At 49.9% G+C, this 24,993-nt stretch overlaps 1 protein-coding gene across 2 annotated transcripts in view; it reads left to right on the plus strand.

Annotated features, from left to right (window-relative positions):
• Nucleotides 1-870: 870 nt before the first annotated feature.
• KCNN3 (potassium intermediate/small conductance calcium-activated channel, subfamily N, member 3) overlaps nt 871-24,993 on the plus strand; it is a 222,921-nt gene continuing 198,798 nt past the window's right edge. Inside the window, exon 1 of one of the 2 annotated variants that reach the window (XM_006895836.1) lies at nt 871-2,070. In XM_006895836.1, the coding sequence (XP_006895898.1) occupies nt 1,156-2,070 (915 nt within the window). In that variant the 5' untranslated portion in view covers nt 871-1,155. The remainder of the gene's footprint in view (nt 2,071-24,993) is intronic. The other variant, XM_006895835.1, reaches the window with a different exon arrangement.

Genomic DNA, 24,993 nt, shown 5'->3' on the forward strand with positions numbered 1-24,993 from the left:
GAAAGTAATCTAGGAGACTGTAGGGTCTTTGGAATCAGTCTGGCTCGGGGTCAAATAGCAACATTATTAATTACAAATCGGGTGGCATCTGGTGAAGTTACTGATCTGCGTTTGAGTTTGTGTGGTGCTTCCCCCCCCTTTTTTTGTTTTCAGTTTTCATCTGTAAGAGGAAAGCGATGACATCATTTTCAGAGGGTTGATGTGAAGATTAGAAATAACAGAGAGGTGCTTTCACACACATTGCAGGTGTTCAGTCGTGGAAGGTGAGCTTATCCACCTGGTGTCAGGATGCTGTGAGTCCCCCTGCTGCTGTGACCTTGAAGTTGTTACTCAACTTTGCCCAGCATTAGTTTCTGTCTTTGTAAAATGTGAACATGAGGTTCACCTTGTATTTTGAAGAATGCAATATAATGCATGAAACAACCTAACACAGCCCTGGTCGTTAACACAAGTTTGCCTCCTCATCTTCTTGCCTTCATATCAGGGTGAGCAGCTCCTCTCTTCATGAGAGACTCTGCCGGCCTCTGACCCATCTACAACAAGTTGACATCCCTCACCTCCATGGGCTTTCCGAGTATTGCCACACCTGTCAGAGGAAAGAGGGCAGCTGCCTCAGCCCCGCTGTGGATGAAAAACTACACTTCCCAGCCTTCACTGCGCAGTCACTGGGGCCTGGGAGCTGCGGGTGACAGACCCCGCCCCCAGAGGGCGGGGCCTACTGGGTGGGCGGAGTTAGGAGGTGGTTGGAGAGTTAAGCCAAGCCAATGAGACCGGCTGCTAATAAGTGGGCTTGGCTTACGATATAACAGTGTCAGGAGGAGGCGAGCAAAGCTATAGAGCCAGCGAGGAGTGAAGCTGAGCCTGGCCTCACACGCTTCTAGAGGACCACCTCCTGAGACAGTTCTTTTTTCCTCTCTTCTTCTTTCTCCAAGCTCCCCTCCTGCACTCTTTCCCTGCCCAGTACAATGCATTCTTGAGTGGCAGCGTTTGGACACCAGGCAGCCTCAGAGAATCGAAGCAAGCCAGAGAGAGGACTGGAGCCAAGACACTCTGGTGGGGGAGCCTGGATGCCTGGCTTTCTTTGAGGACATCTTTGGAGCGAGGGTGGCTTTGGGGTGGGGAGTTGTGCTGCAGGGAATCCAGCCAGGCCCCAAGATGGACACTTCTGGGCACTTCCATGACTCGGGGGTGGGGGACCTGGATGAAGACCCCAAGTGCCCCTGCCCATCCTCTGGGGATGAGCAGCAGCAACAGCAGCAGCAACAGCAACAAGCACCACCACCACCACCACCACCACCACCGCCAGCGCCACCAGCAGCCCCCCAGCAGCCCCCGGGACCCCAGCTGCAGCCTCAGCCTTCGCAGCTCCAGCAGCAGCAGCAGCAGCCACCGCATCCCCTGTCTCAACTCCAGAGCCAGCCTGTGCACCCCGGCCTGCTCCACTCTTCTCCCACCGCCTTCAGGGTCCCCCCTTCGTACAACTCCACCGCCATCCTCCACCCTTCCTCCAGGCAAGGCAGCCAGCTCAATCTCAATGACCACTTGCTTGGCCACTCTCCAAGTTCCACAGCTACAAGTGGGCCTGGCGGAGGCAGCCGGCACAGACAGGCCAGCCCCCTGGTGCACCGGCGGGACAGCAACCCCTTCACGGAGATCGCCATGAGCTCCTGCAAGTACAGCGGTGGGGTCATGAAGCCCCTCAGCCGCCTCAGTGCCTCCCGCAGGAACCTCATTGAGGCCGAGCCCGAGGGCCAGCCCCTCCAGCTCTTCAGCCCTAGCAACCCCCCTGAGATCGTCATCTCCTCCCGGGAGGACAACCATGCCCACCAAACCCTACTCCATCACCCCAACGCCACCCACAACCACCAGCACGCCGGCACCACCGCCAGCAGCACCACCTTCCCCAAAGCCAACAAGCGGAAAAACCAAAACATTGGCTATAAGCTGGGACACAGGAGGGCCCTGTTTGAAAAGAGAAAGCGACTGAGTGACTATGCTCTGATTTTTGGGATGTTTGGAATTGTTGTTATGGTGATAGAGACTGAGCTTTCTTGGGGTTTGTACTCAAAGGTAGGGGCTGCGGTTTCTCTTTATACCTTGAACAAAAGGCATCTGTAGGTAGTGAGAGAGTGAGAGAATGAGAGAGGAGAGAGGAGAGAGGAGAGAGGAGAGAGGAGAGAGAGAGAGAGAGAGAGAGAGAGAGAGAGAGAGAGAGAGAGAGAAAGGGGAGAGGTGGTGGGCAGAGATGTTTGCTCAATTTTATTGAACACTCTAACTTCCCATGGTTTTTCCTTCTTATTCCCGGGAGAATTCATTCCTCGCTTCCTTTGGGGGGACATCCCCATCCACGATGTCTAATTTGCAGACTCTGTGTTAGGGAGGATTAAAGAATCCCTTCTGAGAAATCATTTTTTTTTCCTCCCAGCTCACTCGTACTAAAGCATAACCCAGCAGCTTAACGCACCAATTAATTACACTCTGCCTTGATGTGTTTGCCAGTTCTGCGACTTCCCCTCCTCTCCTCCCCTCCCCGCTCCACTCCATTTTCCTGAGGATAAAAAAGAAATAAATGTCTGGATGGGGGGTGGGGATCCTGAACCATTTCCCCTTCCCTCTCTAACCCCTCTCTCTTCCCAAGTTTCTCTCTCCCTCCTCTTTTCTGGGAGACTCTAGGCAGAAGAGATCAATCTCCACCCCCCTGGTGACCCCTGGCTTCCCAGGGGGGCATAGGGTGAAAATAGAGGTAGAGGAAATCAGTGGTTTGTCCCTTGGGAAGGAGGACTAGAATAAACCTGCTGCTGCCTCGTAAACATCCCCGGACAAAAATGGCTACAGGTGTTACCCGGGAGGAGCAGGACGCTGCCTGGGCATCAGTGGAGGTGTAGGGGGGAGCGCCTCTCCTTTGGAGGGGATGACAAGCTTGCTGGTCGTTTCTGCCAGCCCGTACCCCTGGCTCAGCCCAGCTTTCCCTCCCACCTCAACTCCTTCTCCCGAGATAAATAAAGATGTGTGTGTGTGTGTGTGTGTGTAAGTGTGTGAGTGCGTGCTCACGGCAGGGACCAGCTTTGGCAGGGGAGCTGGCCTGAGGCTCCAGCCTCCAGATGAAGGAGGGGGTTCCCTCCTAGAGAGGGCTCCAAAGCACATCCTCCAAGTGATAGGGATCGAGGAAGGTGGGTGTCTCTCACTGTTCAGTGTGCTGTGGGGGTCCTCCTGCCACCAGCTGGCAGGTTGGGAGACCTGGGAATCATTGGACAAGTGGATTTCCCCCTCATTCTGCCCTGCGCCCCCCATTTGTGAGGGTGTGTGAGCGTGTTTTCTGCTTGTTGCTCGGATTTCTCGATTTAATTGTCATTTTGGGCCAGGGCTGGTCAGGCTGGCCGGTGGGGAGCTGGGAGGGGTTCAGCTGTTGGAGGTTTCAAATAGAGCTTGTTTCAGGCAGGGCACAGCTGCTGTGAGACTGTCACATTCCTTGTTGAAATCCAGCCGCAAAAACCTAGGAGGTGCTGATCGGATTTCCCGTTCCCAGCCTAGTGCTCTGGCTGGGGATGGAGACGGGTGGGGCAGACCTGTCAGATGGCTCTGAAAACCGGTACCAAGACTTTCTCCTCAGCCAAGGGTCCCAGGGACCTGACTGTGATGCCAGTCGGCTGAGGGCAGTGCCACTGTCATCTAAATAGTCAAGCATTTGAGCCACTCAGTGAGCAGAGCGAGTGGGGTTTCCCCTGGAAATCGCAGCTCACTTAGTCATTCCCTGTAATGAGCCTCTGAGTTCTGCTCGCTTCCTTCTCAGAACTGCGTCTCCTGCTGGGTGCCCAGGAGATGGGGTCAGAGCCTCGCAGGGGCTGATAGCCACTCTGGCCACCGCCCAATTCCCTCAAGCCACCTCTAGAGAGCAGGATCCATGGCTTGGGGACATTGATGGAGGCCTGATTGCTGGGGGTGGGGCAAGGGCACTGCCAGCACCCCCTCTTTCAGTGACCTCCACAGTCAGAGCTCTTAAGGAAAACACTCATCCTGGAGAGAGTGGCCCCGGGTGGTGAGGCTCTGTGCAGGCTTGTCTTACTGCAATGGGAGGGCTGTATCAGGCAGGAAGCCCCTCTTCTCTGCCCTGAGCAGGTGCCACCACCCCGTTCAGGAAAATGGAGCTTTCTTTGAGTTGGGGGTGGCGAGTTCTGTGTGAGCCAAGGGTGAGGAGACTCCAGGTGTTGGCTTTCTTTACCCATTTCTAAATCAATGGCTTGTAGTCACATGGTAGCCTGGAGGGGTGGCTTCAGCTGGCGAGATGGCCACCTCCTGTGTACTTTGGGGTCTCTGTTGGTTCTGATCAGCAAGACTCACTTTAATTCCTTGCCCGCCTGCCCAGCCCTCCACCTAGCCCTCCATGTATTAGGTCATTTACAGAACAAGTGTTTTTTTTCTGGGTTCCTTCCAGGTGCTAGGTCCTGTGGACACAGGAATTGGCAAGGCAGACATCACCCTTTTTTCCTGGGGTAAAGGAAAAGGGTAGCTTTAGCAAATCGGAACTCAAGTAAAATCCTGGAGCTGCCACTTCTGGTTGTATGATCTTTGGCAAGGGCCATGGAGGCTCATGAAAAGAGAAGGGGCTCTTGTCTCTCATAGGGAGATGGTGAGAACAGTGTGAGAGATACACTCCATAGTGCCTGCTCAGTAAATGGGGTCTGTGTTTATTGTGAAGGTCTTGAGTTGCACAAATAGCTTGTTGTTGACAACTAACTTAAAGGTTGTCTCTTTGAACCTTCCCAGTGGCACTGCAGAACAAAGGCCTGGTGATCTGCGTCTGTAATAATCACAGCTCAGAAATCTGTGCAGAGCAACCCTGCTCTACTGTAACACACAGAGCTGCTATGAGCTGGAATTGACCCGACAGCAACAGGTTTATTTTTATTGCTATTAATAATGATTAATGATGAGAGGAAAAGAGGTGTCTTTTTTTCCTCTGTTATCTAACGCTGGCTCTATATTTAGTAGGGGCTTTAATAGACTGGGAACTAAGATTGGTTAATAGAGTGAAGAGTTGTGTTTTGGAGGGGAGGAGCTCTGAGGAGTTGGAGTCTGACAGGAGCCCAACTTTATACGTGGGTCTGCTGTGGGGGAGTGTTTGGATGCGTGTTCCCCCTTGTCGTGGAGGAAGTGGACGTGTCCGTTACAGGAGAGTTTGGATTAGAATAGAGATTCAGCGAGAGAACTCAGAGAAGTTCAGTGAACCCTGGGAAGGTCTGAGGGACATCTCCTTGTGGGAGGACTCTGTATCTGAGTTGTTTTGCTGATCATTCTGGAGGCTGGAGATGGACAGGGCGACTTCAGGACCCCCATCAGGTTGCATCGTTGTGCACTGAAAGGCCCTTGGCAAAGAGATACACTCGCCCCATCCCCCAAGTGATTCAAGATCATTAATCTTGTGCCTGAGCTACTGCTTTCTGAAGTTCTCTGCTTTTCTCTGCGGGGCTGTGGCCTTCCTGTTTGTTGGGTTTGGACTGGTATCTGTTACTGGGGAAGGTGTACCAGCCGCCCCGCCCCTCCCCAGGCTTAGCTTTCTCCAGAAGCAACATGGCATGTCCCCTGAGCATGTTCAAAGTTAATGCAAAAAGGAACCAGAGTGAGGAGGTGAGAAATCGGAGCACAGTGATCCTGGCTCCCACCTTCACCGGCTGTAGGCGACGACACGGGGAAGGAAGCTTGGCTGAGAGCTGCTTGCCTGCTTGCGAGAAGCATCAGCCTTGAGCAGGGGGGTGGGGCTGGGTTCCCAGAGGGGAGCTCACTGTTCATTATTCTGCCTGGCGCCCTGAGGCCGAGTGGCAGAGCTGTGTCTGAGATGGCCCTAGCAGGGTTCCTGAGATAGCCTTAATGGTATTGGGCTACCTGTATTTTTGCAAGGATTCCAGTTATGGGGTTTTAAAGGTGGATTTCCTTTCTAAGGGTTTAGATGCCATGCAGGGCATAGTTTGGGTTGGAAAAAACCTTAGCAAGTCTGTCCTTATCACATCTCCCTCGGGATGAGGGTGATGAGGATCTGAGGAGCCCTGAAGTTCTTGGTGTGCTTTATTTTCTCCAGGACTGGTTTGGGGCACACCTACTTTACTGCCTTAAGCTGCCTCATTGGGCTCGGGGAAGGGGGGGGAGTTAGGGCAGGCTCTCCCGCTCTGCTCTTGCCTTGTCATCCTGGGGTGCCTGAGCTGGTGTGGCTCTTGTGTTAGGGTCTCAGGTGCTGGGCTGTGGACCATCTCAGGGAGGCGGGATATGCTGGTGCAGCAGGGCCTCTTCTTCCCACCATTTTTACACAACCTCAAACCACTTCCCTACCCCTAGTCTCTCCACTGACCTGGCTTCCACCATCTGAGCATGGCAGCTCTGCCCCCTCCTGTCCCATCTCTGCCGTCTCACTGACTTCCTGCCCCTCTGCTCCTCCTGCTTGGCCTTGTTGCTGGGACAACCCCAGGTGGGGCCAGGGCAGGGGCAGCGGTGTGAGTGTGCCTGCTGGGCCACCCTGTCTACTTCCATGTGTGACTTACTTTCCCACCTTGTCACCATCCTTCTGCAGACCACCTCATAGGAGGACACTTTTGAGGGGTTAGCCTCTCTGCATACCAAGGGGAACCCTGACTCCTGACCATTCACCCTCCAACTTGCTGTCCATCTCTTTTGCTTGTTCATTGAGCCCCTCTCGAGCCTCCAGCCCAAATGACTGAGTGGCATCTCTGGTCCCAGTTCTTCCTACTCTCTGCTCATCCCTGGTCCTGGAGAAAGAAGACTACCTTTAATCATGGGTCCGTTGTGTGCGGGAAGTAGAATCTGTTACCAATTCTCATGGAAGAAGTGGATGCCATTTGTGACATGAGGGCTTTGCTAAAATGAGGGATAACTACCCAGCAGGACTCACAGCCTGGCCTTGGCTGGGGAATGGCATCCCTTCTGGCAGGACCCATACTTCTCTGGGTCAGATGGGTGGCTGGTGAGGGGCTTCTTCTTTAGAGGAATGCTGTCACAGGGCACCAAGGCCTGTAATTCCAAATATGCTGGGAAAATCAGAAGAGAATAGGCATTTTTCCTGGGCCTTCCCTGTGGCCTGACCTGCAGGAAAGGGTTGCAAAAGGCAGGAAATAATAGTAAAATTCGGTGGGTGTCTGGAAGGCAGTGGCCAAGGAAGGGCCCTGGGCATATGCTTTAGTGACACAGGTCACTGTGTGCCTGGCGCCTTGTTGAATCTGGAAATGAGGCCCTTCTCCCACCCAGCATGGTGACCACTTTATTTATAACCTTTGTGGAAGGTATGTCAATGAGCTAAGCATTTGTAACTCACAGAGAGGACAGCTAACTTCTTATGTATGCTTACCCTTTGCATGTCATCACACTATTTATAACTGGCCGGGGTGGGGTGGGGTGACTTTATAACCCAGCCGGGCTTCCCCTCCCTGCAGGCCATGCCTCCCAGGTGACTGGGCAGTGTAATTGCTGGGGCATTTATCTGTTGCATGGGCTAATTAGTGATGTGGTGAAGGGCCTCACTTTTCCCTTACTTCCTTCCAGGAAGAGAAATTGGTGAGGCCATGGGCAAAAAGAGCCGCTCTAAAAAATATAAAGTGAACACTAACAAAATAAAAAACAACTGGAGTCACCTATTATAGCGAGGCTATGGCTTGGATAGAAACGCCACAGGGAATGGGAGAGCTTTTGGTTTGGTTGCAGTTATTTGTAAAGCACATTTGGGGGAGAAAATGAAAGTGTGTGTGTGTGTGTGTGTGTGTGTGTGTGTGTGTGTGTGTGTGTGAGAGAGAGAGAGAGAGAGAGCGAGAGCGAGCGCAGTGAGTGCCTGAGAGTGAGAGGGGTTGTGAGGGGGCGGAGGCATATTGATGAAATACCTCTTTACTCAGCTCAGTGGCAGGCAGACCAGCGTGCTCATTCTAGCTGTTTTTCTTTTCTTTCTTTCAGAACCCCTAAGGCAGAGGGGGAGAGAGAATGAGAAAGCCATCTATTCCTCCTTAGATAATAAGGGTGGGGAATTCTAAGACCTGCTGTTTTCAGGAGCCGTGGAGAGGAAAATACTAGTGACTGTTTTTGGTGAGAAAAGTCTGTAGGAGGTTAATGGGTTTCTAGGTGCCCCTTCCCTCTACCCTGCTTCCCACCTCCAGGAGCTCAGCAGGGATACAGAAGGGAGAAGGGGTGAGGGCAGGGCCCACACGGCTCCCCTCTGTGCCCAGTGCTACCTCCCCCCATCCAAAAACACTACTGAGTGACAGGAGAGGGAAGGTGAGGGCCATTTGTGGCACCCTGGACCTGGTATTCACAGAGAGTCCTAAAGCGGTGGTGAGTACGGCTTACTTTGGTAGATGAAGTGACCAAGCCAAGCAGACACGCCCAATAGGTGATGGTACTGGAATCAGAATCCCATTCATGTCCTTCCCATTTGATTTTAAAAGAAGACAAATGGAGGTTTATGGGCCTGAAATGCATGATGCAATGCTGGGACAGGAGGAACTTTAGTAAGAGACGGGCAGGAAGGAGACCGATGAGGCTGGGAGATTCTACAAGGGAAGACAGTGTCCTGAGGGTGGCCAGGGAGAGGGCCAGCCTCTGGGGACAGTGCTGTCCTGGGGTGAGATGCCTCACACCTGCTCTTGGAAAGCTACAAGAGAGTGGGGGTAACTGTGGGAATTACAGAGCCCATGAGAGCCTGTCCCCCAAAGGCTTAGACCATCTGAGGTAATGTACCCAGTCCCATAGACTCCCACTCACCACCCACAGAAGCCCCAAACCTGAACGATGCTTCCACACAGCTCTCTTCTGTCTCTTAACTCTCCCTTGCTCTTCACTTAGTCATCCTCCCTTCTCCTGCAGGGCAGCCCACATGAGCCCAGTACCTTTCGTCTTACCAGTGTTTTCATATTCCTCACAATGAGCTCAGAAGCAATCACTTTCAGCTTTGAAAACAGAGGCGCTCACTCCAGATACCCGTGTCAGAGAACATGACTCTAGAACAAGAGCTCAGGACTCTGGTGCGGTGCTCATTTCCTGTTCCGAACGTCAGCACAGCCCCATGCTCCCTATTTGAGTGACGAGACCTCTAGGGATTTTCTCTATCTTTGCTTCTACCTTTTCTCTATCACTGACTGCCTATACCTTGTTGCGCAGGTTTTGCTTACCTCTGTTGGTAGCATTTGTTATTGGTGTTAGGTATCATTGAGCTGGCTTCTACTCATAGTGACCCTGTGTACGTACAACAGAACAACAAGATAAACACTGCTCGGTCCTGTGCCAGCCTCACAGTCGTTGCTGCTTGAGCCAGTTGTAGCAGCCGTCATGCCAGTTCACTTTGTGGAGGGTCTGCCTCCTTTTCCCCCCTGACCTTGTACTTCATCAAGCATCATACCTTTCCTTAGGAATTGTCCCCTCAGGATAACATGCCCTCATACGTGAGCCAGTCTCCCTGTCCTTGTGTTCAGCACTGAAGAAAGAAGTCCATCTCTGCTTTGAAGGAGCCTCACGAAGGTGCTTTCACTTTGTGTTTTCTGCTTTTTGTGTGCCCTTTGACAAGTCCCTTCACCTGAGCTTCTGTTTCTCTAGCTGAAGACTATCGCTGGGTTCTAATGGCTACTTTGAGACTTTAGTTTGTTGCCACTGAACATGCATTTATTGTTCTCTTTGCAAGATGAGCTGCTCACTGTCCTCAACCTCACGCTCCTGAGGGCATGTCAGACATGCATCCAGGCATCATCTGGGCTCTGCTGTGGTGTATGGTCTTGGTTTGATACAAGGGGCTTGGAAGCAGAGTGGAAGGAGATTGTAACCCAGGCTAGTGGCTTATAAGAGGGGGCACTTGGGGTGGCCTAGAAGGACTAGATGGGTGGGTCATAGGCAAGGGGCTGTTTCTGAGTTTGAGCCAGGCCAGATGGAGCAGAGTGTGTAGGGAATAGTGCTGGGCATGCCAGGCAGCTTGCAGTTCCAGCCACATGGTGCACACAAGAGCAGGTAGGAAGGAGAAGTTACTGGCATTGGTCTCATCCTGGGACGTTCTGAGACAGGGCAAAATGTTCATTCCAGAATGTGAAGGGTTTATTGGTTAGTACTTGTGATTGCCTGGGGCTCGGGGTTCTGCACATTAAGGCTTTGAAGACCTGAAAGGTCTTGTTCTCTCTGAGGTGAACTTAATTGGCACAGGCAGCTTGGCATGGTAGCTAAGGGCTTGGCCTGTGGAGCCTGATGCCTGGGTTTAAACCCTGGCCAGGCAACATGCCAGTGATATGATCTTGGGAGTTTGTGGAACCTGAAGACGGTTTCCTCAGATGTGAAGAGGGAATCAGAAACCCTCCCTGTAGCATAGGGGCGGTGGCAGGTCAGCGATAGAATTCTCTCTTCTTCCATGAGGGAGACCTGGGTTTGATTCCCAGTCAATGCACCTCTGCATAGTCACCACCAGTCTGTCAGTGGCGACTTGTGGAATGCTGTGATGCCAAACAGGTTTGAGCAGAAGTTCAAATCTAACTTGGACTAGGAAGAAAGGCCTGGTGGTATGCTTTCAGAAGTCAGATAAAGATAACTGATGGATCATGACAGTCTCGTGTCCAACTTTGGGATGGCATGAGAGTGGACGGTGTTGTGTTGTGAGGAGGTTACCATGATCCGGGGGCTGACTTGACAGCAGCTGTGATAACCACCCAGCTTATCATCCAGCACTCAGTGTGCACACTGAGCCCAGGATCTGTGACCTGTGGCTTTTACTAGTCACCAGGTGGCTGCAAAGGAGATGGTGTCTTTGCTGAGAGGAAGGGATCCAGGAGAGGCAAGAGCACTTGCAACCTGTGCCTTTTCTCATAAAATCAAATGGCTTCTCTTTGGAGTGTTGAGCTTCCCAGCCGTGGCTCTGGGTGGGGCCCTGGGGGTGGATCTGTTCAGTGAGAGGAAGCAGGTGTTCCCAGAAGGTAGGATTGGCCTCTGGAGCCTTCTGACCCTGTGAGATCCAATTATCACACGCTAAGAGTTGGTGATCCTGGGCCTGGGTGTGGACAGGCAAACTGGGCAGGTGGAGAGAGAGAGGACAGAAATAATAAGCCCCAGGAACCAGGCCAGAGGCTGAGGCCTGGTGGAAGGTCAGGCGGACACACAGTGACCAGGCCGAAAGAGGGTGACAGAGTGGGGCCACAGAGAGGAAGAGGCCTAGAGAGGATGGACAAAGAAGCGTCAGGGCTTTCCTAATGCATGCTTGAGAGGATATAGCTTTCCTTTGAGTTTTGAGATGAGTCTACCTAGGGGCTTTCTAGAGCTCAGGGGCCAGTGGGGACCTGTGAATCGAGGTTTTTCCTGTCTCCTTCATCCTGCTTGGAACACCAAGGTCACACCAGGAGCCACAGGCTACATAGCACCTCTGGGTGGGGGAGGGCTTGCCTTGTGTGGAAGCCACTCTTTTCTTCCTGAGGCCTGGTTGCAAAGTAGCCAGAGTGTATTCTGAGCAAAGCCTTGGTGACACTAAATGAACAGTGTGCAAATGATGTGTGAAATAATATGCAAATTGACATCTGTTATTTCGAGTCAGGTTGTTGGGCATCTTTCTTAAAGGACAGACGTGGTGCTTAGTGTCAAGTGAACAAGAAAAGTAGTTTAGAGGATGTTCCCTGACAGGGGTTGAGCGGGATGGGTCCCACCTCTGAGAGCTCACAGGCACTGTGCCAGCTAGCCAGCGTCTACAGGGGACAGTGGTCTGGTGCTTGGCTTTAGGTCACAGATAGAGGTCCCCATAAAGGTTGGATGCCTTACTCAAGACCCCTGGCCAATTGAAAGGAGGAGGCAGATGATCTACTGTGTGGACTTGCTCGGAACTGAGGAGGTCCTGTTGAGGTGGGAAGAGGCTGGACTGGATGCTGACGCTGGTCTAGTCCTTCCTGCTTGGTTACGTTAGAGCCAGGGACTCAAATTCCCTGAGCCTCAGTGCCTGCATTTGTAAATAGAGATATCTGTTGAAAATTAAGATGCTAGTGGTTTGGTGAGTGGCCTGGTGCCTGGCTTATCTCAGGCTCCCAGTGACTGGAGTCCTTCCTCACGCCTTTGCCTGTGGTCACACCTGTATGTATCCTTGCAAAGTTCCACAGACATGGACGGATTTTTGCAAAAGTTTCCCGTCCCTTTTAAGAAGATTCGTGTGGGTAAAATGTTGGCTTGCCTAACATGTCTCCCACCTGTGAGAGTGCCTGGCGTTGCTGCCAAGGGTTACTGTTCCCTTCCCCCAAGGTGAAGGCTTGGGGTGGTCATGTCGCCCTGGGTCTGACCTTTGGATTGTTTAAAACTGTATGACACTGGTGGGGTGCCTCTGGAGGGTTTCTGGGAGCAACAGTGACATACCTGGCTGCGTGTGGCACCTTTAATGGCCAGGTACCACAGGTCAGGCAGGTGTGCCAACCTTGTCCCAGGTACTCATCTCAGGAAAGATCATTCTAGAATGAGACCTCAGGACTCTGGTGCAATGCTCATTTCCCTCATATTCCTGTGAGGACCTCCTCCTCCCCTTGTGAAGAAGGTGGGTTAGGGACCACTCTTCTTACAGACACTAGAGCCGACAGAGGCTATGTGAGTAGTGACAATCTTGTAAACAAAACACTGTGTAAGCCTACACCAACCTGGGGCTGGTTACAGATCAGAACATTGGGTTTCATTGACTGCTTGTAGTCATAGTAACACGTCAGCCTCCACTGACAGTTCAGAGGTAGTTGTGTGAGGTGTATTGCTAAGGTTCTGTATGGGAGGTACATTGACCGGCTTCTATATGTTGACCAGGTTCTGAGTGTGAGATGCATTGGCTAGATTCTATGTGTGCGATGTGCTGGTGAGATTCTGTGTAAAAAATGCATTGGCCAGGTTCTGGTGTGAGGTGCATTGGCTGAATTATGTGTGTGAGATGCATCGGCTGGATTCTGTATGTTGGCTGAGTTCTATGTATAAGATGCATTGGCTGGGTTCTCAGCATGAGGTGAATTTGTTCTGTATATGGGTTCTGTGTGTGATATCACTGGCCAGTTTCTGTGTGTGAGATGCATCATCATCTTGGTTCTTGTGAGGTCATTGTTTGGGTTCTGTGTGTAAAGTCATTGGCTGGGTTCTGGGCGTGAGATCACTGGCTGAGTTCTATGTATGAAGTCATTGGCTTCTGTTTGTGAGATCATTGGCTGAGTTCTGTGTCTTAGATCATTGGTTGGGTTCTCTGTGTTAGATCCTTGGCTGGGTTCTATGTATGAATTCATTGGCTGGGTTCTGTGTGTGAGGTCATCGATCAGGTTCTGTGCATAAGGTGCATTGGCTGTGTTCTGAGTATGAGGTCACTGGCGGGGTTCTGTGTATGAGGTCATTGGCTAGGATCTGTGTTGAGATCATTGGCCAGATTCTGTGGATGAGATGCATCGACCGGGTTCTATATGTGAAATGCACTGTCTGGGTTGTGTGTGTGAGATCATTGGCTGGATTCCATGCGTGAGACCATTGGCCATTGTTCTATATACGTATGATATGCATTAACTGAGTGCTCTGTGTGAGATGGATTGGCTGGGTTCTGTGTGTGAGATCCATCAACTTTTTTTCTGTGTGTGAGGTCATTGCCTGTGTTCTGAGTGTGAGGTCACTGGCTGGATTCTGTGTATGATGTCATAGACTAGATTCTGTGTTGAGATCATTATCTGGGTTCTCTGTGTGAGATGCATTGGCCGGGTTCTGTGTGTGAAATGCATCACCTTGGTTCTGTGTGTGAGGTCACAGGCTGGGTTCTGTGTGTGGGGTGCATTTGTTCTGCGGCTGGGTTCTGTGTGTGAAGTGTTCTGTGCTACAGATGGATTATGTAGATCACCTCGAAGCCACTCGCCATTGTAAGTGGTAAGAATGCAGTGAACATAGGAGTTCCAGAAGTTCGTCCTGCTTCTCTTTTCTTCTCTCATTTCCCTTTTCTAAAGATACCCCTGACTCCTGCTGTAGGACAAGCTTTCTTGTGGGTCCTGAAAGTGCGAAGGCTCTGTGTCCCTAAGGACTTGGATGGCCTGTGAAGATCTCCCTTTAACCAAATATGTTGACTTCTTCCCTAGGAGAGCTCAGGTTTTAACAGAAACTGGGGTTCAAACCCAACTGTGCACTGTTTAGCTGTGACAGTGACAGCAGCTCCTTTTTCTCAACGTAGGATTAAAATGCCTTTTGCTGGGGAAGAGGTGAGGATTTAATGTGGCAAAGGCCTGGAACCCAGCGTATTCTTGGATCATGCCACTCAGTGCAGATTTTGCCTTGGTTATTTCTACTGAGAACATAATGGCCATGGGATTACCCGAGGTCTCGTAACTGGACCCATGACTCTCGGGCTCCCCTGCTCCATCCAGACCTGGTGTTCAGCTCTGTCAGGAAGCTTTCCCTGCTTCTGGGGAGTAACGGTGCTGAGCTTGGTGGGAGGACATTTTGGCACAAGACACCAGACTGGGGCCATGTTGGGTGCCAGCAATGGGAAGATCCCTCAAGAGTGAAATGAAATTGATGCAAGCTGAGAGCAAGTCCAGGATGGAGGCTGAGTCATGAGGGTTTCCTCACAGTGGATGGGATAAGACACAGTGCTCTGTACTCAGTATCTCAGGAGGAGGCAGTGCTCTCGTAAAACAGAACTATTTTCCCCCTTTCATAGAAACAACCCCCAGCCAACCATAGAAAGGAGGAGGCAGATGGGGGAGGAGAACAAACACTTATCAAGGATTTACTATACACTTTCACAGGTATTTCTGGTGGTCTAGTGGATAAGGAGTTGTACTGCCAACTCAAAGGCAAGTGGTTCAAATCTTCCAACTGCTCTGAGGGAGAAAGATGGGCAGCCTTGTCCAGTGTGATTTACAGCTTCTGAAAGCCCACTGGAGTGTCAGCTATGAGTTGGTTCTGACTTGTCAGCATATACCAACATACACTTTCATAGAGAGAGATGAGGCTCAGAGAGATTAAGTGACTTTCCCAGGATCCTAACAGCTGGGAAGTGGTGAGGATAGAATTTGAACTCAAGGATGTATCTTCAGAGCCCATGTTCCATGTTGCAGATATATTTTTGGAAAGCACTTCCTAGACTGGTTCTGTTCAGGTCGAAACCCTTTTTTAGTTTGTCCCTCCCCCTCCTGACCACCTCATCGTTATCACTGTGCCAGGCTTATCACTCTGCCAGCCTCATTCAGAGCCTCAGTGGCTGGCTTGGGCTCTGGGGTGGGTGAGAGAGGGTAGAGTGGTCATGTCAGTTTAGAGAAAGGAAGGGCTTCTGCATGTTGAACCTCCAGGAGCCGTGGGTACCTTGACAGGAAAGGCTGAGGACAGTCTCCCAGATGCCTGAGAGGTCGGTACAGTGGTCTACAGCACAGACCTTGGTGTCAGGTAAAGTCAGGCTCTTCTCCAGCTCTGAGGCTTTCAGACAAAACTGGCCTCATTGCTCCTCAGTCTCCAGATCTGTAAGCGGGGATGATAGTCTTTTCTCCCTTATGTGATATGTGTCCTGAGAGTATATGAGACATGTATGATGTGGGGCAAAAGGCTTGGCAAATGTCAGATATTATTAGTATTTGTTTTTCCATGATAAGTTTTCAGACTTACTGGCTAAACCTCAAAGGTTTACAGAGAGTTCCCTGCCCCCATGCCCCTCCTCAAAGGATCCCCTGTTTGTCCACCTGGCCAGCAGGTGTCTCCCCTCAGCCTCCGTGCCCTGTACCTCTGGCCCCACCCTGGGACCCTATAGCCATCAGCCCCCTTCTTTTCTGTTGTTCTTTATACATGTCCCATTCATGCAGACAACACCCACTAAACCATCCACCAGCACTCATCCTCTTACCATGTGCCAGATGTTTTGCCCAATTTGGGGACTTGGCACCAACCAGACATCATGCTCACAGGCTGTTGAGGGCAGGGATGTGGACCAGTGTCTCTGTGCGGCACTGTCAGAGGAAGTGAACCCAAATGATAGTCTATATAATTTTGTGCAATATTTCAGCAGAAAGGTTTTTTTTACCATCCCATGGACTGCCAGGAGAACAAAGAGCTTTATCCTAGAGAGAGTGAATCCAGGTTGCTCCTTGCAGGCAAGTATTCAGAGGCTTCATCTGACATACTTTGGGAATGCTGCAAGGAGGGACTGGTCCTTGGAGAGGGTCATTATGCTTTGAAGGGTGGAGGGATGAAGAAAGAGAGGAAGACTCTATAAGGTAGATCAATTCAGTGACTGGGATAATGAGAGTAGGCGTGTCAGAGACAGTAAAGTTGGCACAGGACAGAGCAGGGTTCAGGGTTTTTGTACATAGGGTCTCTATGAAATGCAAGCAACTTGAGAGTACATAACAACAACAACATAGTTAATTGTCAAAGGTGAGTAAGACCCTCAACCAGGTAGATTGACACGTGACAGCAGCAACAGGCCCGACACACTTCAGATGGCACAGGATAGGACAGGGTGGGATCTGTTGCTTATAGGGTCACTATAAGTCATGCTTGACTCAACTGCACCTAACAACAGCAACAGAGTTAATTGTAGGGGAATTGTGTGGCCTAATGGTGAAAAGTTCTTCTGCCAATCCAAAGGCAGGCAGTTCAAATCTATCCGCTGCCTCATAGGAGAAAGATGTGTGATCTCCTCCTGTGTGATTTATTGCCTCTGAAAACCCACTGGAGGGTCAGCTATGAGTTGGTTATGAATTGAGAGTGCATAACAACAGTAACAGTAGTTAACTGTAGGGAGCACCAGTGATGCGGGCCATAGAGAGCTGTGGCATTGCTGACCCAAAGCTCGCACATCTCCAGTGGTTCTAATTCACCAACAGCTCCATGGAGGAAAGATGGGTGGTCTCCACTCAGTGTGGTTTACAGACCTGGAATCCTGATGAATGGTCACTGAGTCGGAGCGCACTCAGTGGTGGTGAGTTTGAGTTTTGGTTTCTTGTAACAACTTGTTATTCATAAGCCCACCTACATAATCTTGGGAAAGGACATCATGCTGCGAAAGAGAGGAAGAACCCCAGCAAGATGAATCGACACTGACTTGATTGTGACTGAAAACGGGCTTGGGCTTATTGGAGATCAGTAGGATGGCACAGGATATGGCAAGTTTCAAATCTATTGTTCATAGGGTTGCTATGAGTCGTACTCAACTTGAGGCATCTAATAAAAACAACTTACATGTATTGATATAGATAAAATACCAGAAAACCAAATTCACTTCAGCTGAGTTGATTTTGACTCATAGTGTCCCTATAGGACAGAACAGAACTACGTCATAGAGTTTCTGAGGCTACAAATCCTTACGGAAGTAACCTGTCACATCTTTCTCCCATAGAGTAGTTGGTAGGTTTGAACAGTCAGTCTTTCAGTTAACAGTCTGGCACTTTAACAACTTTGTCACCAGAACTCCATCAACATGCCTAACAGGCTAAAACTCTGCTGACTTTTGAAACTTCTTATGTGCTAGGCTAGAGCTGTCCTTATTATCCAATTACAGTGAAGAACCACATGATTTCATCTGCCAAAAGTATATGCTATTGTTTTAATCATCAATAATCTTTTTATGTTTGATCTTGTCAGATTTTTTTGTTTGTTTTAGCAATAGTATTGTGGTAATTGGTATTTGTGAGCCTATATCAATAATTTTATTGAGAATGAAGTGGTGACTAAAGAAAAAGGAGAAAAATCTAAGGAGGCTTATGCTTGGTTACTAATGATGTGATTAGATGTAGAAAGATTTTTTTTAATTTTTGTGTGAGTGTACCATCAAATCAGATCTGACTGGTACAGGAGGAGATTGTCCCTCCTTCCCCAGCAAAGCATCTGGTGGATTCGAACCGTGTTCCTCTGGATTGTAGTTGCAGCTCCTTGCCACTAGGCCACCAGAGCTCCCCTAGATGTAGAAAGATTTTACAAAACAATTTTGTTGCTAGTGTCCATATTATCTAAGAGATACTACGTTTAAGCAGTTCACAACTGTATCGTATTATTCTAGGATTAAAATGGATAATGAACATTATTCAAGATTCTGTGATCTAGTGTGGGGGGGTCTGTTGGCCTATAGTAATGAACTGTGCTATCAACTCAAAGATAAGTGGTTCGAATTTACCAGCTGCTCTGAGGGAGAAAGATGAGCAATCTCCTCCCATGTGATTGATTTATGGCCTCTGAAAACCCATTAGCGGCTCAGCTGTGAGTTGGTTCCGATGTGACGTGCACAGTGTCAGGAACAGCATGACCTAGTGTGATCTCGCATGGGAAGAGAGGAGCCCAGCTGGTGTGGTCTGTAGTGAATGGTGCTGTTAACCCAAACGCTGCACCACTCTGGTGGTTCGAATCCACAAGCTGCTCAGAGGACTAGAGAGGGCACTCTCCTCCTAAGGGATTTTTCAGTTTCCGAAAGGTCTACTGAAAGGTCAGCTGTGAGTGGTTCTGACTTGACGCTAGTGAGAGTACAGGAAGAGATTTGTGGAGGGGGTGGGTGACTTTGTAGATACCGTTCTGGGTTACTCCGACCTCAGTGACGCCGGTGTCAACGACAGGTGTGACATAAACTGGAGAGGAGACAAAACACTCCGGGTGACCTGGGATCGGCTTCTGCTCCGGCCCGTTCTCTATCCTTTCACCCTGCAGTCTCATCTTGCCTCCCACTCCTTTCACTTGTCTTTGTACCTGTCTCCCAGGCTGCCCTCTGCTTTTCTTTACGGACATGTATCCAGGTGTTAGGGGACCAGGCTTTGAGTGTGAATCTTGCCTCTGTCACTGCCGGGCTGTGTGTCTCTGGGCAAGGTGCTTAAATCTCTGGTTCTGTGTCCATGCCTGTAACTGTGGGTAATCACAGCCCTGTTTCTGGAACTGCTGTGGGGGTCAAAGGAGAGTCTGCTGCATACAAAGCAAGTGCCTAGGAGACTGGGCCATGCTGAGAGCTCAGCAAAGGCCGGTTGAGTGTGTGAAGGGAAGGGAAAATCCCTGGCTGGGAGGCAGGACATGGGTTTTTTGCCTTCTGGAAAATGGCAATGTGAGTTTGAGGATGAAGAGAATTCCTTGGTTAGAGAGTGAGAGACTCAGCTGGAATGTAAAGGGAAGAAGCCCATACCCCAGCTGAAGCGAAGGGCCTTTCGGTGGGTATGTACGGGAAAGGTTTTATCTTCCTGTCCCCAGGTGAAAACCCGTGAAAGCGCTGGGGCTAAGTGGATTTTCTCACTATCAGAAGACAGCAGAGAGCCAGCCCTTCTGGCCGGCTTCCCTCCCTGCTGCCTCCTCCCGGCGGGCTGGCCCTTGGCATGAGGCCTGCTCGTCTCTGAACCCTCCCGCAGCAGGGATTTAATTACTATAATGGAAGGAGCCATGGCTCGAAGCCTTCTGGTGGAGGGGAAACAAATTTGTCTTCTCACTGGAGGATGAAAATTGATGGAAAGGAAACGCAACTTCCCCGGAGGGTACCCAGGGCTAGCAGGGACCTTGTCCGGGGCCTGCAGAGAGGGGGCGTTGACAGTAGGGGGGCAGGTTAGCTGCTGGGAGAGGGAAGGGGACACAGTGTCATATTCAAGCCACCTTGGCATTTGCTTTTATCTCTTGTGGGGGGGTGCCACAGCCACGCTGCCTGTGTCCACAATAACCATGGCCACTGATGAGCCTACTACCAAACAGCTACCTTCTGTGTGCGTGGCACTGCTCTTTAGAAGCTCCCAGCTGAGGAGGGTGTCCAGACAGGAAAACAGATGAGTTTATGAACTCGACCAATAGTTACTGAATACTTGTGAGTGTCCAAGAGCCCTGGTGGCTTTGCGCATCAGATGTTGGACTGCTAACAGAAAGGTCAATGGTTTGAATTCACTAGCCAGTCTTTGGGAGAAAGATACTCCTGTAAAGACCAACAGCCTTGAAAACCAGATTGGAGGGGGTAAACTCACATGTGAGTATCACACATGTCAGTATTGTTCCAGGCAAACACTTAGAACAGATGAAAGTCCCTGAGCTTTGGTGGCACAGCCTGCAAGGAGCTGCACTACTAACCCAAGAGACGCATCTCTCCAGCAGTTCAAATCCACCACCGACTCCTCGGGAGAAGGATGGGCCATCTGCTATTAGATTTACAGCCTCTGAACTATTCCAACCTGACAGCCATGAGTTTGAGTTTTTGAAGGCACTTACATTTAAGTAGGTAAAACTGGCAATCAACTGTAGAAGTTGATTAATTAACATACTATGTGAGATGATGGTAAATGTGATAAAGAAAAATAAAGTTAGTCTGGGAGGACAAGAGTCCCGAGGGGAAGGATGAAATTGTAAGTAAGTGGGCAGGAAAGGCCTCATTGAAAAAGTGACATTGGGAGAAAGATCAGAAGGAGGTAAAGGAGGAGGCTACACAGGTGAGGAGGTAGTAGCAAGGCAAAGGCCTTGAGTTTGTTGTTGTTTGCCGTGGAATTGGAACCGACTCAGGTTGACCTTCCAGAAGGGTTTCAGAGGCAGTAAATCACACAAGAGGAGACTGCCTGCCCTTCTGGAAAGATGGTGAATTCAGATCATGTGCCTTCAGGTTGGCACATGAGGCCTGACCTGGGCTGCACTGTCCATAGAAATATGATGCAAACTGCACCAGTAATCTCCTATTTCTCATGTTGTTGTTGGCTGCTCTTGGTTTGGCCCCAGTTCAAAGGAACAAAGCTCTGCTTAGCCCTGTGATCTTCAGAATAGAAATAGATCGCCACACCCTTCTTCCTAGTCCATCTTAGTCTGGCAGCTTCGCTGAAATCTGTTTAGTACCATAGTAACAGTTAAGCCTCCACTGACAGACAGCTGGTGGCTGCGTACGAGGTGCATCAGGCTGGAATTGAACTCATGTCTCCTGCCTGGAAGGCTGAACCACTGAACCACCAACCTCTAAAATTTCTCTTGTTGTCATTGTATACTAGGCTAGTCAAAACCCATCCATAGCTGACCCTCCAGAGACAATAAATCTCATGGGAGGAGACTTTGGTCATCCCTTGGGATTGTAGTGCAACTTCTTACCACTAGGCCCCCAGAGCTCCCACAGATTTCTCTTAGTCACATTAAAAAGAGCAACAAGAGAATGGTGAGGTTGACAATAATAATAATATATTTATTTCACCTACTGTGACCAAAATATCAACATCTTGACATATAATCAATATAAAAATAACTAACACACTATCTTAATTCTGTTTCTAACACTAAGTTTTGCAAATCTTGTGTATATCTATTATATATAGCATTTCTCATTCAGACAGTAAATCTCCACTGGAAATGCCTGATTTGTATTTACAGTTAAAAAAGTAGATTTCCTTTACCTTAGTAAAAATAAAGTTTTCTGACTTGAATGAATGAAAATGAAATAAATTGAGAAACTCAGTAGGTGAAGGGCACTAGGTACATGTTAGCTGGCCCAGTGGCCACGCATGACCAGTGTCTACCGTCGTGGGCATTGAGGGCTGGGCCAATGATAAGGCCGGTGGGCAGATGGGTGATTGATGGGGAACATATTGGAGAGAAGGGGACAAGGTCAGAGTGGGAGTGAGTCTGGTTGTGCAGTGTAGGCCACTATGGAAAGTTTGTCTTTACCTTGAGTAAAAGGGGGTCATAGGAATGATTTTGAGCTGAAAAGAGATAAGCTCTGACATTTTAATAGGTTCATTCTGGCTGTTATATTAAACACAAAGGAAGTGGAGAGCAAGGGCAGGGGAGGCCAGTTAAGGAAGAGGCTGTGGACAGTTCCGAGAGGTGGTGGTGCGTGAACCCAAGGGGTGGCAGCGGACATGGTGAGAAGTGCTTAGAGCCTTGGTGTACTTGGAAGGAAGGCATTCAGAAGGGAATGGATAGGAAGTAGAGCAGGAAAGGGAAGGTCAAGGGTGAGGACAAGGCTTTTTTCTCAAGCAGCTAGAAGGGTTGTACTTTAATTAATTGAGATGGAGAAGATTGTGGGAAGAAGCTGTTCTGGTGAGTGGTAAGGAATTGCACTGCCAATCCAAAGGCATGCTTCCTGTGGTTTGAGTCTGCCAGCTGTTTCGAGGAAGAAAGATGGGCAATTTCAGCTTGTGCAGTTAACTGCCTCTGAGGACTGACTGGAGGGTCAGCTATGGGTCAGTTCTGACTTGATGGTACACAACCAAAACAACAACAGGGGGTTATTGTGGGTGATAAAGGAAGGTGCTAAGGGCCAATGAGGACTTGGACTTGGGCTCCTACCCCAGGGTGGACACGTCTCAGTGCATTCCTGGTGTATCTGGGCATGTTATTTTATAAATCCCCAAAAAGCTCAGCTAAGTTATCTGTGCCTCCAGTACTGCGGTGCTTACTCCCTGAAGTTGCTAGAGTCTTTCTAGGTCAGTTCATGCTCAACATCAAATCTATCTGCTCTGGGCTGACCCCAAGATTTATGATGAATAATAAGAAGCATAAATGATGAGAAGATCCCCCAGCATGGCAGGGAAGCCTGACTTCATGGAAAGTTACTGAAACAATACAAAATCCTAAAGACTCGCACTCCTGATTTTCAGCACCTTCAACTCCAAAGGGAAGGGATTAGCAGCTCGGGCAGGGAGAGTTGAAACAACCTCCTCAAGGTCTCGCTGGGGAGCCGATGAGGACACAGTGCTGGTATTGCTCAGCTTGTGGGCCACCAACCATGTCAGGGAGTGGCCAGAGCCCCCGGAGTGTGTGCAGGGCTGTGCAGGGGCCATGCAGGAAAGCCACTGCCCCCGGCCACTCTTGAGACTGAGAGGAGGGTGCTGAAGGGAGTAAGAAGGGCCTCACCCAGCACTGCTGATGTGAGATGCTGGGGTCCAGACCTGGTGGACATGGGGTGTGGGACCTGTGGGCAAGACCATCCCAGTTGACATCCTAGGCCAACTGGACATGGGCTATTTGACTTAGATTCTTAGCCTGACCCTGAACCTAACTGCTGACTTTAGTGATTTAATCTTTAAGTCGATTTGTCTGTCTGTTGAGTGGGATGATGGTGCCTGTCTTATGGGAAGTTTATGAAATCGTGTTCCTGAGTGTCCTTGATCTTCAGTAAATGTTGACTCTCAGTAAATGCAGGTTCCCTGCTTCTGCTGGTGAACGTCAGGGCAGGCTGGCTGTGCCCTCGAGTGGTGGGAGATAATGGAGAGGATGGAGGGAGGATGCATGGGCTGGAAAGAAAGCCCCTGTCTACATGGTGGGGGAGTGAGGATGGGGGAGACCATCCCCCCCTTTCTTGAGACCTGGGATCAAGCTCTGTGCTCAGCAGTTCTCACTTGGGGTTTGATTTAGACCTCATGGCACGATGTGTTATGTGTTTGCTGTTAACCAAAAGGTTGACAGTTTGAGTCCACCTGCTGCTCCTGGAAGAAGACAGCTAATCTCCTCAAATAGATATTTACAGCCTCAGAAACTCGCTGGAGGGTCACCATGAGTGGGGACGGACTTAATCGTAGTGGGCGTGAGTAGGGGACATGGGCAAAGTCTGGAGGTGTAATTGGTTGTCACAGTTGGGGGAAGATGTGTCACACACGTCTAGTGGGTAGAAGCCAGGGTACTGCTAAACATGGGACAGTGGACAGGACAGACCCCCACAGCAGACAGTTTTAAACACCAGTTGTGGTCAAGTTGGCTTCTATTTGTAGCGACCCCATGTGTTTCGGAGTAGAACTTCATTTGTACAATTTGAATGGTTGTGACTTTTGGAAATAGATCACCAGGCCTCTCTGCTGTAGTGTCTCTTGGCGGACCTGAACCAATAATCTTTCAATTAGTAGCCTAGCACTTACCTGTGCATGTGACTCAGAGAGTCTAACAAGCAGTTAGATCCCAGAGTTCGTTAGATTGTTTGTCTAGCAAACAGTTACATGGCCCTAAGTGTCAATAATGTAGAGGATGAAAAACCTTGCTCATGAACAAAAGTGAGAAAATGGATGAGATTGCTTTAGCGCCAGTGTGCTATCCTAGTTCCTTTCCCACCTGCCCCTGCTTTCCCAAAGGGCAGCCCTTGTGCTAGCAAAGGCTCTGGGTGAAGAGTCAGAAGACGGAAGTTGAAGTCCCGATTGCCTCGTGTCTCAGTGGAATGTTGTCTTTGTTCCCAGTCTTTCTTTGAAGATTAGAATGATGTTGGCCCTTGGAGGTCTGTCTGTGAGTGGGGACAGCGGAGTCTGGATGCTGGCTGTGCTGTGGACCAAGTGCGAGGCTGTGTGGGAGAGTGCTGAGTCAGCTGTGGTGTGCGGGCAGGTGGGGGTGGCCGGTTTATCAGCTTTGTTCCTCGCTGCTGGGGTGATGACTTTGGGAGAGGGAATGTCTTCGGAGTTGCCTTTTGTTCCTGGGAGACCATGGAGCTGTTCTCTCAGGCTGCTCCATCTTGCTTTTTGTTTTGTGTTTCCTTGAACAGGTGGCGCTAAATCCTCCATGTGGGGAAGATGGAATTTGCAGGAAAATGCAGGGTTATTATTTCTGAACTGCGTGAGTGGGAGACAGAGCGGGGTGAGTGGCAGCTTTCCTGGCAAGAGGAGAAACAGCTGAGTGCACCAGCCCGGGCACTGCTAGAATCCTTTAGGGGTGAGGAAGACAGGATTCATTATCCAGTGGCCGCCTTGGGAAGTACGTTTATTCTGCTCAGAACCTGTCTCAGGGAAGGACTCCCTGAGAGGCAGCGGAGGGTCTCTACTCCTTAGATGAAGTTCTGAGGACATTCTGGCTCAAATGGTCATCTAGGCCTTTCTGGGAAAAGCTCTGGTTCTGGGGATGATGAAGGAGACAGAGATGGACAGTCCACAGTCAAGGAGGTGACCAGACTGACAAGGCTCTGAGACAAGACAGACAGTGAAAAGTGCTGTAAAGCTGCACAACATCGTGTTAAAGCTATGTCTGCGAATATTAACGTCTGGAGGCTTCTTAGAGGAAGCAGGGGTTGAGCTTGATTTGAAGGAAGATAGGACTTCTTGAGGGAAAAGAGGTATTTGGAGCTGAATGAACTTTTAGGGTGGAGACTTAAAGTTGAAAAGTGCCAGGTGT

Source organism: Elephantulus edwardii, unplaced genomic scaffold (assembly GCF_000299155.1).
Source record: "Elephantulus edwardii isolate Elephantulus edwardi_28Jun2011 unplaced genomic scaffold, EleEdw1.0 scaffold00176, whole genome shotgun sequence".
NCBI lineage: Eukaryota > Metazoa > Chordata > Mammalia > Macroscelidea > Macroscelididae > Elephantulus > Elephantulus edwardii.